The following is a 14,016-nucleotide window of genomic DNA, read 5'->3' on the forward strand; positions in this document are numbered from 1 at the left end:
CAATAGCCCGTCTTCGCTGAGCACAAACTCGTCGGCAACTATCCCAGCGTTGTGAGCTCGGCGATGTGTGAGCTGCGCATAATCCCCTCTCAGGTAGGTCTTCAAGTCGGCCCATCGTTGTTCCTCGTCTTGAACTCTTGCTATTCGCAGGCGGCGCTCAGCTTGGACCACTACCGGATCGATGTCCATGGCGTTGGGCTCCCGGGCTTCTCCGAGCTCGGCTACCAGCTCAGCTGGGCTAGCTGGTGGTGCTGCGCTACCGAACTCGGCTTCTCCCGTCACCCGCTGTCTAGCAGGCGGAGGTCGGCTATCTCGTTCAAAGTCATTACGTTCGGCTTCCTCATCCGTAGTTGGGTCCGAGACTGGGTGTTCTGCCGCTTCGTCTTCGAAACGGACTCGGTGGACTTGACTCCTTGTCACGGCAGCCATCTCAACACCCTCGGCCGGGGCTGCAGCCGAGTCCGTGTCCACGTACAGGACCTCAGAGATCCTGTTTAGGGTCTTCAACTCGGCTTTCCGTCCGGCGCTTAGCACGACCTTTCCTGCTTTGGTTTCCAGTGCCTCGGTCGCTAAAGCGTCAGCAGCCGAGTTGTAGAGGCGCACTACGTGGAGGTAGCGAACTGAATTCTGCTTGCTGACCAATTTCTTGTGGCGTGCTAACTCGACTTGCAATGCCTCCTTCTTACACGCGATCACCCCCATGGATTGCTGGATCGCAAGCCGGGAGTCGCCCACGATGATCAAATCCGTCACCCCGCGCTCAATGGCCGAGGTCACCCCATTGTTCATGCCGGTGTACTCGGCTATATTCACCGTGGTCGATGGGAGGTGCGCGCTCGCAGCGATCTCAATGTTCCAGTCTGGCAAACGCCACAGGATCCAAGAACAACTCCCGAAACCGCCGTGTTTAGCAGTCTTCGCCGATCCGTCAAACGACAGGACGTGTCCCTTGAAGTCTCGGGGCACATGCGCATACAGCAATTCTGGGTCCATGCGGACCACAGCCGAGTTCTTGGACGGCGGAGTGACATGCGTTAGTAGCTCGTCCAATCCCACTGCCGGTGTGATCGACGCTTGGAGCAACTGGGCGAAATCCGTGTCCCGTTCGCGGACCCACTTGACCTTTTGGTGGAACGGTGATAGCAGTACCGCAAAGCTGACTGCTCTGCCGTGGAGAGACTTCGACTGGAACACCCATTCGAGAGTCAAGTAGCGGGTGTAAACATGGATGGTCTTCCCGGCGAGCAACGTGTGGTACACCTTGATGAGCTGTAGCAAGGCGAGAACTTCTTTCTCGGCGGGATGGTAGCCGAGTTCATTATCCTTGATGACTCGGCCGCAGAACCGCACTGGATGGAGCTTCCCGTCGTGGAGCTGCATCAGCGTGCTACTCAGAGCCCACTCATTGGCGAATAGCATAACGTGGACGTCCTCAGCCGAGTTGAAGTGGCGGAGTATGGGTGCGTCGACCACCTGCTGTTTTAACTCGGCGAACGCCGCTTTTGCGGCCGTCAGATCACCGCCGGGTCCGAAATCTTCGTCCTTCAGCTGATAGAGGACCGCCCCATATACAGCCAGGTTCTGGACGAACCGGCCGTAGTAGTTCAGCGCTCCTAAGAATGCTTGCATCCCCTTCTTCGTCGTCGGGAACGGTAGCCCGGCTATCACCAGCATCTTTTTCTGGTCGGCTTGGATTCCAGCCGAGGTCACCCCATGTGACAGGAAGTCGACTTTAGGTTGGACGAAGATGCTTTTCGGGAAGCTGACGCTGATGCGGCATTCAGTGAAGCGTTGCAGCAATCGGTCAAGCGTCCCCAAGCAATCGTCGAACGTCCTCCCACCGAAGCAGATATCGTCCACAAACGATCGCCGGTCGAAAACCGGTGCAAGGCACGATTCATCAGGTTCACCCGTCCGGAACATGTCGGCTTCTGGGCTGTTAATGAATTCTTCCAATGGGTCTAACTCAGCTTGAGATCGGCGGTCGGCCTCAAACTTGGTCTGGCCACTGGCTTCAAAGTCGATGTCGGCTGCGAGCCGTTTCCGCTGAGCTTCTGAGGCGGCTTCCGCTTGTTGGATGCGCTTGGCGAACACCTTCCAGCCGCCCTTGGGTTGTACGTAACCCCACAGAACGTTATCAATAAGGCGCTGGTAGATCATTGGGGCATTCTTTAATCCGAAGGGCATCCGTAGCCACTCGAAGTGGCCAAGCGCGCAAACAAAAGCCGAGATCCAACGCGCCCGTCCGTCATCATAACCGCCCAGAAACCGCTAGCAGCATCCAAAGAGCAGAACCATAGGTACGCTTCCAACTCCGTGAGGAGATCGTCCACTAGCGGCATGGCATACTCCATGAGCAACGTAATCGCGTTTACCAGCTTGTAGTCGATACACAACCGAATGTCGACCCCATTCTTGTTTAGGACAATCACGATGGGTGATGCCCATGGGCTGTTCGAGAAGGCAATTAGCCGAGCCGTAACAGCGCCTTGAGCAGCTCGTACAACTTGCCGAGATGCTTCAGCGGAACTCGGCGGGCTCGTTGGCGGATTGGCGGATGCCCCTGTACGTCGATGTCACACACTACGCCGTATGCTGGTGGAGGTTGGGCATTACCACTGGAGATCATGATCTTTTCATGGCTCTTCAATACTTCCACCAGCCGAGTAGACTGTGGCCGAGTGTGCGCCGAGCTCCGAACGTTTGACGCTTCATAGTCGAGTGGCGTCGACACCGCTTCAGTCAGATCGGGCAGGAACGCCAACTCGCGAGCATAACCTTCGAGCTCCAAGTTCGTTGCTTGGTGCTCGAACTCGGCTGAGTCTCTCGCCGAGTCGCCTCGGCCATCTGTCTCTTCCTCGTACTTGACTGCCAGAAGGTAACGTAAGCGCAGATCTTCCTCCGGGTCTGACGACATGGGCTCGTCGCTCACATCGACCTCATCTTCGAGCCTTGGACTCGGCGGCTTGGGCCCGGGGTCGTCGATGATCGTCTAGTCAGACAAATCGCTGGATTGATCACTTTCACACTCATCTGCTGCACAGGCGTTTTGGCTGGGCGCTTCTTGACCAGCCGTCACTGTGATCTCTTCTCGACTAGGCGGGCCATTGACCAAGTCAGCAGTAGGCTCCGCGCTCAATGCTAATTCCTCAGGCGCTAGGGTAGCGGTAGCCGAGTTCGCTGGCTCTGTCGGAATCGAGGGTGGACTATCGACTGCTTCTGCCTCAGCTCGCTCCTCCGACTCGGCTAACTTCTCCCATTGCTGGGCGCAAGTCAGTACCGAATCCCGCTGCTTGGTAGACGGCCACGTAGTCACCCCTTTCGGTTCAGGGTAGTTTCTACGGTCCACAGCTGACAGCTGTCGAGCCAGCCACTCGGCGTACAGCTGTTGTTCCTTTTGCAGCAGATCCTTATCCATAGCCGCTTCGTAGGCCATGACTTGCCAATCTTTGTACTTCGCCGAGTGCAGTCTGACGTAACCATCGGGCGGTAACACCCCATGCGGCGCCCAGGCAACCACTGGGAAATGTGCTGGGCACCACGTCCAACCCGGCTTAAGGTTGGTCAGGCGAACTCGAGCCACTCGGTTACGCCGGTCGAATACCACGGTCGGTACCCAGTCCTTAGTCGGGCGTACCCAGAAGTCATGTGTTTCATCACTTGTTTGATTCCTCATCAGCCTGAACTCGGCGGGAACTCGGCTCTCGAGATTCACCGGTTCGGTCGGGCCGTCTGTGATGTAGAGGCCGCCCTTCGGTTCATCCGCTGAGTTCTGGGACCTCACGAGACGTAGGACAACTTCATCTGGCAACTTCGCCGCCGAGTTGTACAGATCCAGGCGGATCCCAGCCGGAATCATGAAGTCCGTACCGAGAATCAACTCGACTCCCGCGTGGTGATCGAGGATCCATACTTCAAATTCATACGTGACCTCCCAGCCGAGCGTCACCTTCACCATCGCTCGTGACATCGGCGCCACTTTGACTTTCCCAATACCTTGAACGCCAATCTGTTGGTCCTGGCGTGTGAACCGCTTCAACCGCAGCCTCTTCGCGAACCCTTCGCTTATTGCCGACACATTCGCACCGGTGTCGAGCAATATCTTTGTACGCTGGTCGTTCACTGCTCCCATAACGAGAGCTCTCATCCGAACTCGGCGGTCAAACTTTTGTGACAACCACCAGCCGAGTCGCTCCCCAGGGAGCAGCTTCATAACTCTGGTGGCTGTGGTCACATCCGTCGATCGCTGAGTCGCAACTGCACTGCACAATCTTGCTCGGCTTCCTTCTCCACTCTCGCCGAGCTCACCATCAAGTCCATCGCTTTCACAATCCAATACGTCGTCTTCTCCTCGGTCCTCGGGCCTTCCTGCCTCACCCACAAAGGCAAACACAAGTTCGCCTCTACTGCTGGCTCAGCTGACTGTGGCAGCCCGGTATCATCTAACCCAGTCAGTGTTGGCTGGCCGCCGAGTTTAAATCACTCGGCGTGTAAAGGTCCTGGAGGTCTTCAGGTAACTTGGACTTGTCGACATTGGACTTGACAATTGCGGCGAGCTTCTCATAGCGCTGGAACAGCTCGCATTGACCGACATCGTGCAATTGCTTGCAGAACTTGCAGCGACGGCGGCAGTAGTGAACGGAGTGGTTCGCACCGCCGCAGGCAGCACAAGGTCCATACGATGAGCGTTCACGGGAGTCACCGCGCCGCCCAGTCTGGTCACGCCGATCGAATCCTCGACTGGCGCGGTCAGCCGAGCTCGGCTGACCCCTTCGGTGATCACTCCTTGGTGTCCCAGCTGAGTTCCCTCGGCCCCCCGATCTACGGTCGCGGTCGCTGGTGAACCCGGTGTCGATGCAATCGGCTTCCGAGTCTACAGCCGAGTCAGAGTAGCTCAGCTGGCTGCCGTCGCTCTGATCGCTGTCCGAGTCGTAGAGGTTGGATCGCCGATTGGGTTGGCGTCTCTCAGCCAGCTCATACGGGTCGTCCTCCAGCAGCGCTGTCGCTAGTCGGCGTTATCGACCATCGTCGCGTCGGCTTCGTCGGTCATCTCGGCGGTCATCTCTACGTCGTTCCCGGCGGTCGTCTCGACGGTCGTCTCGGCGCGGCTCACTCCGCCGAGCTTCTGAGTGCCTTGGCGAATCGGCGCGCTTGGCGTCTCGGCTGCGGCTTTCGACGAAACGGTCGCGCTGTTTCTTCCGGCGCTCCCCCAGGATCTTCTGGTTGATGATCTTCTCGGCCTTCTTGATGTCGGCGAGCTGTTGCGGATAGAGCAGATCCATGATGTCATCATCTCCGCAGTGCAACAGGAAGTGTTCCACATGGTCAGCAGCATCCGCTCCACCGGCCTCGTACTGGATTTTCGCCGACTTCGCATATCCGTTGAGACGAACGAGGAAGTCACACACCAGCTCGTTGTCTTTGCGCTGAGCCGAGTAATTGCGAGCTCGTGCCGACTGGTCAAACTACGAACAGTAGTAGTCGGCGAATGCCTCACTCAGCAGACTCCACTTCCGTTGCGTTTTCTTCGGGAGCTGGCGATACCAGCTCTTCGCGCCTCGCTCCAGCTTCAGCGAGAATGGCTCGTACCAGAGGTCTTGTGCCAGCCGAGTTCCTTTCATCTCGTAGATGAACCGCTTAAGCCACTGGAGAGAGTCATCCGGTCGGTAACGTTTGCCTTCGAACATAGGGATCTTTTCGACGGACGCATGGGTGCGAACCTCCAAGTATTGCGTCCGATCACTTTCAGCGTCATCGAAGCTAAGGTGCTTGATGACGTCCTTCACCGACTCTTCAGCCGAGTTCAGGTACTCGCGCCCATCGTCGCTGCCGCTGAGCTCGGCTGCGTCTGCAGCGTCAAACAACTCAGCGTACCGTCCACTTGGCTGCTTGCCACGCGTTGGCGTCTTCATATGCGAATCTTCGAAATACGGCGTACCCTCAGTAGAGCGGAACACCTCGGCTCTCTTGCGTTCGGGAGTCTTCGGCAGGGGAATCCTGCTGGGGTCTTCGACGGTCTTCGGAGTATCAGCCACTCGTTTCGCAATAGTCTGCCGAGTTCCAACGGTCCCCCGCTCGAGACCAAACGAGACTCTCAACCGACGCTTCCACTTGAGGATTTCGCGTGAAGCTCGGCTGGGGTCCCAATCGCCGAGTAGCAGGCTGTTGGGTCGGCTCGTGCACCGGAACCCCATCGCCTTGAGTAGCAGCACCGCGTCTTCGACCAGTTGGTTGATGTCGGTGCTGTTCACCGGCTGAGTCAGCTCGGGCCCTAGCACCGGCCATCTCGCCTGAGCCATCGCCACTGGGGCAAACATCATCATCCACTCACTCTGAGCTCGCATCTCCTCTCCGAGCCTGCCCAGAACCTTGTTCGCACTTGGCGTATCCGCATTCCTCGTCGCTCGCGGGATCAGGGGCGGACGTTCCCCTTGAGCGGCGGCATGATCTTCGTCGTCCGTATCATTGCCGAGCTCGGCCGCCAGGTTGCGCACAACTGGACGTGGGGTACCCATTCATCCGACATGCAGCGACAACTCGTCGACTTCGCCGAGTAGCTCGGCTTTCTCCTCATACTCATCCTCAACATCTTCCTCACTTTCTTGGTCTTGGGCATCCTCCTCATCGAACTGGACGGTGCGCGTCTCGTCCGCCGTCGCGTCCGTGATCATCGCATTCGCCGAGTCCGCCGAGTTGGTCAGTCCAGCCGAGTTACTTCCAACCGTCGCTGGACTCGGCGTAACAATTCCCTTGACCATCTTCACACTCTCTTCTCTTCTCTTCTTCTCAAACCTTGGTTAGCTGGTACCTACGAAACACAAGCACACCCCTGTTCCCGGGTCGCGGCACCAGTTGTGGTATAGCAGTACACACAAAATCGTCAGGTGTGGTAACTTGGCTACAAACACAACAATAGCCGAGCTGGTCGGCTTTGTTGGCCTGCGCCGGGTTGCCCCCGAGCGGTTCTGCCCAACCGGGACAGCGGGTGTCTCGCCTCTCGCCGAGACCTGCCAACCAAGATCACTCCTCCGGAGAACCGCCGAGTTCGACGGCCTCCGTTCGCTCAACCCTGTGCCCTCCACCAAAGGATGGACGACGGCGCACGGAGCGCTTTTACAGGTCGCCGAGAGCAAAGGCTTCTCGACTCAGCAATCAGTGCCCGGGACGTACGGGAACACCGGCTCGCAGCGGTGGCGAGACTTTCCTTCGCGCTTGGCGAGACTCGCGCCCAACCCGGGCCGACCTTAATCTCTTGGCGCTGCCAGCCGAGTACCCTACAAGCTATGCCTCTCGGGTACCGGCAGCAGACATAATCCGGCCCCGTGCAGGGACTTACCGGAACGTGTACACGTGCTTTAGGCCTAGAAAATACTGCTCTGTTGTTTGTTATCTCTGTCGGGCGCCCTGAAGGGGCACCTCCACTATTCCTAAGCTCCTATACAAATACCAAATGGAAGTGGTCGGTTTTGGATCTCGGCCGACTCTTCGCTGAGCTCGGCGACGCCTGAGCTCGGCTGGTCCGGATGAGCTATCCGGACAATTCTTCGAACTCGGCTGAGCCGGATAAGGTGTCCGGATAAGCTGGTGAACTCGGCTGAGCTCGGCTGAGCTCGGCTACCGGTACAGTGTACCACTCCAGCCGAGTTGGTCGCGCGAAATCTGGTGTTTCCTACACCACATGAATCCTTTGGAAACTCGGCCATCACGATCAATTGGTGCGGGAGCCACCAGTTGAACCTTGCCGTAGACGCGTTCCTAAAAGTACTCGGCAGAACGGTGAACTTCAGGTCGAGGCTGGGAATGGAGATCTCGTTTACACGGAGATACGAAAGTGTACGCTTCGCAGTGGGTTTATGCCCAAAGTATGCAACGACTAGATGGGAGTCGATTCATGACACGTGTCATTTCCTGGCCAAGCACTACGAGCAACTCGTTGCTGCACAAGACGCGAAGAACTAGGCGCGGTCGAGCAGCGCATGGTGGCTGTGTCTATTTGTTGTGAGCGAGCTGACTGAGGCCATACGAATGTGTTTTCGTCAGCTGCAAGTTAAGACTGTCACTATGAACGAGCAGTACACCGCTCTGGATGAGCTCGTGAACACGTTCCAGTTGAAGTACGAGAGCAACACCGAAGACGGCTCAGTGAATGGGGACAAGACCAAAGTGGCCAACCACCTCAAGTGGTGCTCGTACAATTCGTTGGCGCTATTTAACAGCATGGACGTCGGAGTGCAGAGAGACGAGAGTGCCATAGAAGACCAGACCCACACTGCGACGGATGGTACCGAACTGGACGACGCATCCCCCGACGAGCAACCTGATCAAAACGACGTCGACTATGAGATCGATCCCGCCCCACCCCAAGACCCTATGACTCAGACTGAACTTGTTGGAGCGGTAGCTGAGGCCATCACCGTTTTCATCGAACCCGTGTCATGTATCAAGCTCGACATCAACAGCGATTGCCGCGAGTAACCTCCTACTTCTCCTATCGAGATAATACAGTGCACGCATCGCGCCTTCCGTGCACTGCTGGCAGCTCACAGCCCCAAATTGAAGACTCGATTCGGTGCTACGGCAACAACCGATATCTTGAACCAAAGGAAACAACTGGCGCACTGCTTTAACAAGAAGTCTGAATGTCGCCGCCGGCTTGAAAGCCCACGAAACTCGTCGCGTGAAGTGACACTCGAGGTTGTCTGGGAGAAGGCGGTCTCGTTCGGCAACTTTGAACTGCTGGCCGAGTTTGCTGTTGGACTCGCTAGCATTGCGCCAGGTACCCACACAGTGGAGGGGGACTTCAGCACGCTGAAGCGTACGATGAGTCCGCATCGCGGCCGACTCAGCAACTACGCGATGGAAGGTGAGTTGCAATGTCGACAATACTTTGAGCTCATGAGTTTGGCGGACAAGATGTCCAGGTACCAAGCAGCTGCCTAGTGTGCGTTCCTCTCCAAGCCACACTCTAGCGTAGGCCACCACGTTCACATTCTTATGCATTCTTGTAGCGCCCCTTTCTAGCTTTCAATACACAGCGAAACATTACTGATCGGGCTACCCCTTTTAAAGTTCCCAGGAGTACCCCGTATATCTAAAAAGGGGCATGATTTGCAAAATGCCCCCTCCGGACATGCCTGCGAATTTAACGCCGTAATTTACGGCAGCTGTAACTGAGCAGCCAATCAGAGTGTTCATCTGGAAGCGAACCCGTTCGCGGACAGCCAGTCTTTTGATTGGTCAATTCCTCAACTGACTTTGTCGAAATGGCTAACATGATGGCCCGCGCCGTCGCGACGGCGCGCGGCGACACATTGTCCACGCAGCAGTGCGACCTGCTAGCGCCGGAGAATGAATACCTGGGTAAGGTCCATTCTCGCACCTGTCTCACCGCCTTTTCCCCACCTAAAACGCTGCTTTCCTGACCATTTCACGGCTTATGACCATTGCCAGACCCGAACCCAGACCTGCACTCGCTCTTCCAGGTACAGACCATTCTTCGATCGTTAAACTATGGTAGAATATAATCTGTTTTATGTTTAAACCTATAGGAGTACAACCGCATGTTCTTCGAAGGACGCCTGGCAGGGTGCGAAGTCAAGTGGAGCAAGCGCATGACGCTCTGGTACGGTTTAACATCGAAAATAATTAGGGTGCTCAGTTATTGATGCATACTTCCAGGACTAACCATTTCCATTGGTGTTTTGCAGTGCTGGTCTGTGCAGCTTTCAGCCACGAAGTGGGTTCTGCTCCATCCGATTGAGGTAAGTTTAAAAATTATTGGGTCTTTAAGTTCGAGTTGCTGCTTTGAATTAACTGGATCTGTGGGTGTTGATTTTTACTTAGTGAACCGCTGCTAAAGCTTCGGCCACGCAGTGACCTGGTGAATACTTTGCTGGTACGATGGAAAACTGTGTGGCTGATAAGTGCTAGTATGTTCTTGCTGACATGCTTCGCTGTTCGAACAGCACGAGATGATCCACGCGTACGTGTTCGTGGCGACGCCGGTGCGTGATCATGAAGACCACGGGCCGTTGTTTCAGGCGCACATGAATCGGATCAATCAAGCGGCCAAAACGCACATCACTGTCTTCCACACGTTTCACGACGAAGTGGATTCGTATCGCCAGCACGTGTGGCAGTGCAATGTGGGTGCAGATATTCAAGCAATCTTTCGGTTTTATGGCTACTAACGTTAGTGTTTTGCTCTTGTTGTATAAATGAAGGGCGCATGCCGCAGCAAGCCGCCATACTTTGGTCTGGTGAAGCGGTCAATGAATCGGTCTCCTGGTCCGACTGATCGCTGGTGGGCGGACCATGAACGCAGTTGTGGCGGGAGCTACACTAAAATCAAAGAGCCCGCGGAATTCACAGCCAAGCAAGCAAAGAAGAAGGAGCGGGAGCTGGCACGAGAGCAGAAGCAGAAAAAGAAAGACAAGGAGACGAAGGCAGCGCCCAGCGTCAAACAGTTCTTCCCAACGATCAAAGATGATGCTGAGGCTGATCAATCGGAAAAGCCAGCCCGCGAATCGAAGCCACCGCGTACAGGGAAAAAGGTGCCACAGCGAAATGAGGCTGGCAACGGCGGTAACAAAAAGCGGAAGGTCGAGAAGGGAGGCGATAGCAGCGCAGAACCAGCATGGCCGATGCTTGGTTTTCCAACATCAGCTCCAGTGATTTTTTCTGCAGATGGAGACGATGACGGAAACTTCCTCGTGGGTGACATCCAAGCGCTGTTACAAACACAACCAACCTGGCCGCTCAACACCATGAGCGGGAGCGGAACTTCGGGAGAATTGCACGGCGGCGAAGCCACCAATAGAGCCACTGCCGGAGGAGTTTCCACTGTGGTGGATCTAACCGTATCTGACAGTGAAACCAGCGACAACGATGACAAGGGAGGAATTAATAGCTTTCCGGTCACAGTGGTGGCTCCAGCTACGTCGGAGTCGCGGCAGTCCCAAAAGACAACCGATCAAGATATTATTGAGATTGACTAACAAAATCTCGCAGTTCTGCTCATTATCGCCTCATGTGTTTTTTTGGGCGATGCCAAAGGGAACTGAAACAAGCAACTCTTTACCGACGAATTAATCTGTCTGAGGCTGTCCGTACAACTCTTCTAGTTGTCCTCGCTAGATAAAGTATATTTACCAGTCGCTGTGTCCATCGACATGTAGAGACCGATAACCGTATTCGTTGCGGCAGTCCGTTGTAAATGCCTCCATCTCGAACGATATAGCTTGCATCGTGGGTACTAACGCACTCGCCTTGACAGCTCTGCTCGCGTAGATTCTTACGTGTAACTTGCATGCTGGCGTCGCTCTATCAAACAGCGGTCCGTGGTACTGTCTCCGACATCGATCGAAGCCGACGAGTTGACTCCTCGTGACGCCAGGCCGTAAAAGTTCTCTTCAATCAAACCGTTTGATGCTGAATCAATTAAACAGCGCTTCAAGTCTGATGAGGCAAGCCGGTCAAGCTGATAACACTGGTGTTATCGGCTCGACCGCCTCTGGTTTCGAGTTGCGGGATTACGGGTTGAGTGCAAGCGTCAATCTGACGATGTAGCTGCGTTGCCGTTCGCCGTGCGGCTACGGTAACCTCAGTTCGCAATTTACGCGACCGAATGACAAGATTAAGGCTACGCGAATCAATATCTTCAGATGGATAATTGACCACTCTAAGTGTATTACAGGATACCCCAGAGTAGCTCGTGCTCCACGCCGGACAACCAGACATGCACTTCCCCTTCTTATGTTTGGTATTCTTCTCACTACGGAAAAGCATGTGAATCAGCACGGACTTTAGAGGATGCAGAACGAATTGTTCTACGAAGGTAGACATCTTCCCCACGTACGACGTCTGGCTTGACGTTTTGTGAGCGCTCAGTGCAAGGAAACCTTCATTATTCCTAAATGGTAACAAGGCTCTCTTTTTAACCGTACCCATTAATTCACTTGAATGCTCCCCTGTAGCATGCACTGAGTGAAAATGCTGCGGATGGGTACTGAACCCCTTTAAGGCTGCTTTTGACAGCGCTTGTGCTGCCTGACGTCTAGAGGAGACGGCGAGAGGAATCCTTGTTCCAGAAGAAGAGCGTCTTCCTGAGCCAGCTCGTGAAGTTATTCCACCAGTCCTCGCGACTTGAGTCTCCCGTGGTTATTTCTCCTCGATCAGCGGCGGAGTCGAACAGCTCACGAGTTGCCCGTTGCGATATTTTTATGCTGTCAGCAGACTATGTGCCAAATTTCAGCTCAATCTGAGCTCTCGATCATGGGGCTTGTCATCTGGGGGGTGGGATGATCGCGGCGGCAGCGTCATTTGAATCGGCTACAGCATCTTCCGCGGCGATTGTAGCGATAAGAGCACCGAACACAAGAAGATCGAAGCGCATGAGCCGTTGGGGGTTGTTTGACTTATTGTTGAATGACGGAAGCAACCAACCATTTTCTTTGCGTCAAGAGCTGTCAAGCACGTTTCACATAAATCTCCAAGATATGGCCGTCAAATTTGTATTAAGAGAATGCCCGCTCATGATTGTGTTTTTCTAACAACAACCATCCTGGACCAGGACTCCTGGTTCATCGATCGAAGCGATATCATTTCATTTTTTTCTGCACTATCAAGTTCGTCCTGAACATACTACATGTAGTATTTCAAGTATGAAAGTCGCCACAAAAAATACTTGTACAGTGGATCAACTGCTATACTACTACTACTACATTGTAAATTGACGTCACTACTCCCTACAAATACAAGCAGTAAAAGGCGCTAGTATCGCCGATTTGGCGAGCATCTTTTCTTTTTGACGTGGTGACAACGGTGTTGGGCTTGTACTTCTGGGCGCCTTCTATCCCAAACTGTAAAACAATTTCAAAGAAGGCTCGTTCCTGAGCTTACTTTTTCAATACGTATAATCTAAAAAATATACGTACAATTACAAAAATTAAAGCTTGACATCAGAATGATACGATGCTGGCTCAAATCTGCTCAAATTCCACCCAAAGAGCTTTAGCACTGAATGTTAGACGGCTCGCCAGTGCAGTTACCGACGCTCGAAACTGCGACGTCGATGTTAGTGAACGTCCGGTCTGATACGACGTCCGGGTTCGCCATGATGTTGTACAGGTTTTTAGCCGTTCCCTTGAGTCCGTCGATCATGATCTGTTTCATCTTAACCAGACTCGTGGGTGTGCCTGTGTACCCTCCCTTGCTCTTGTTGTAGTCCGAGCGCATCACGATGGCGTTGGTCACGTTAACCAGCGTGTTGGTGGTGTAGATGGCGTTGGTGACGGTTTAGAGATCCTGGAGGCCGATGATGGTCTTGATGCGGATGCCGTTGGTACTGTTCACAATGGTATTCCCCGTGATTGTGAGCCCTCCACCGTGGTGGAGGCATTCAGCACTGGGCCACCAAGAGAGCCGACGGAAATGCCATGAGATCCGCTGCAGTAGTTGTCGCTGAAGAGGCGTTCCCCAGACAATCGAACCCGTCTGTGTTCTTGGCGACTCCGTCACCGGCGCTGGAGTTGAGTGTGATGTTGAGCAGTGAACGGGGTGTGAGGAAGGAGGTAAGTTGAGAACTGATGTGCATTGAGGTGCTGGCGGCTTGCCGCCGCCAGCTCGTCCGTTACCTAGGTGCCTAGAGCACGAACCTCACTATGAACTGGGTCAACAGCTTCTCTGCGTCCGTCGCTCCCGAGTTCTCGGTCGCCACTGCCACGCCTGTCGCCTCGCTGTCTCCTTCCACACCGCTGCAGCCTCCGCTGCCGTCTTCTTCCGCACTGCTGCAGCCCGCCGCTGCCGTCTCCTTCAGCACCCAGCAGTTCGCGGCTGCTGTACCTGTTCGCACCTAGCAGCCTGTCGCTGCTGCCTCGATCCGCACTTAACCGCCTGTCCGTTGATGTAGCCATCCACACTTCAACACTCCTTCCCGGGACGTCCTCATTCAAGCGAGACCAGCTCTCGTAGCTAGCCGAGGCGTGGTGCTAGGATTGACTTGGTGATGAGGTCGGC

General features: G+C 54.8%; 4 protein-coding genes across 4 annotated transcripts; 2 read left to right on the top strand and 2 right to left on the bottom strand.

Moving 5' to 3' along the window:
* Window positions 1-4,451: 4,451 nt before the first annotated feature.
* On the bottom strand, window positions 4,452-6,758 carry PHYSODRAFT_247996 (hypothetical protein; the record flags this gene model as incomplete). The annotated part of the gene is made up of 4 exons (XM_009527394.1): window positions 4,452-5,005; window positions 5,114-5,465; window positions 5,721-6,496; window positions 6,599-6,758. 4 exons carry the CDS (start codon window positions 6,756-6,758, stop codon window positions 4,452-4,454), a joined length of 1,842 nt encoding a protein of 613 aa, XP_009525689.1.
* Window positions 6,759-8,061: 1,303 nt separating this feature from the next.
* On the top strand, window positions 8,062-8,940 carry PHYSODRAFT_330696 (hypothetical protein; the record flags this gene model as incomplete). The annotated part of the gene is made up of 2 exons (XM_009527395.1): window positions 8,062-8,471; window positions 8,547-8,940. The coding sequence occupies 2 exons, from the start codon at window positions 8,062-8,064 to the stop codon at window positions 8,938-8,940; spliced, it is 804 nt and encodes a 267-aa protein (XP_009525690.1).
* A 338-nt stretch (window positions 8,941-9,278) lies between these two features.
* On the top strand, window positions 9,279-10,541 carry PHYSODRAFT_456994 (hypothetical protein; the record flags this gene model as incomplete). The annotated part of the gene is made up of 7 exons (XM_009527396.1): window positions 9,279-9,360; window positions 9,451-9,482; window positions 9,549-9,622; window positions 9,708-9,761; window positions 9,844-9,895; window positions 9,966-10,145; window positions 10,224-10,541. Coding segments are annotated over 7 exons (792 nt in total), but the record flags the coding sequence as incomplete, so codon positions are not given.
* A 1,514-nt stretch (window positions 10,542-12,055) lies between these two features.
* Window positions 12,056-13,236, bottom strand: PHYSODRAFT_330698 (hypothetical protein; the record flags this gene model as incomplete). Its single annotated transcript, XM_009527397.1, has 2 exons — window positions 12,056-12,193; window positions 13,054-13,236. The coding sequence occupies 2 exons, from the start codon at window positions 13,234-13,236 to the stop codon at window positions 12,056-12,058; spliced, it is 321 nt and encodes a 106-aa protein (XP_009525692.1).
* Between the last annotated feature and the right edge of the window lie 780 nt (window positions 13,237-14,016).

Source organism: Phytophthora sojae (assembly GCF_000149755.1).
Source record: "Phytophthora sojae unplaced genomic scaffold PHYSOscaffold_4, whole genome shotgun sequence".
Taxonomy (NCBI): Eukaryota; Oomycota; class Peronosporomycetes; order Peronosporales; family Peronosporaceae; genus Phytophthora; species Phytophthora sojae.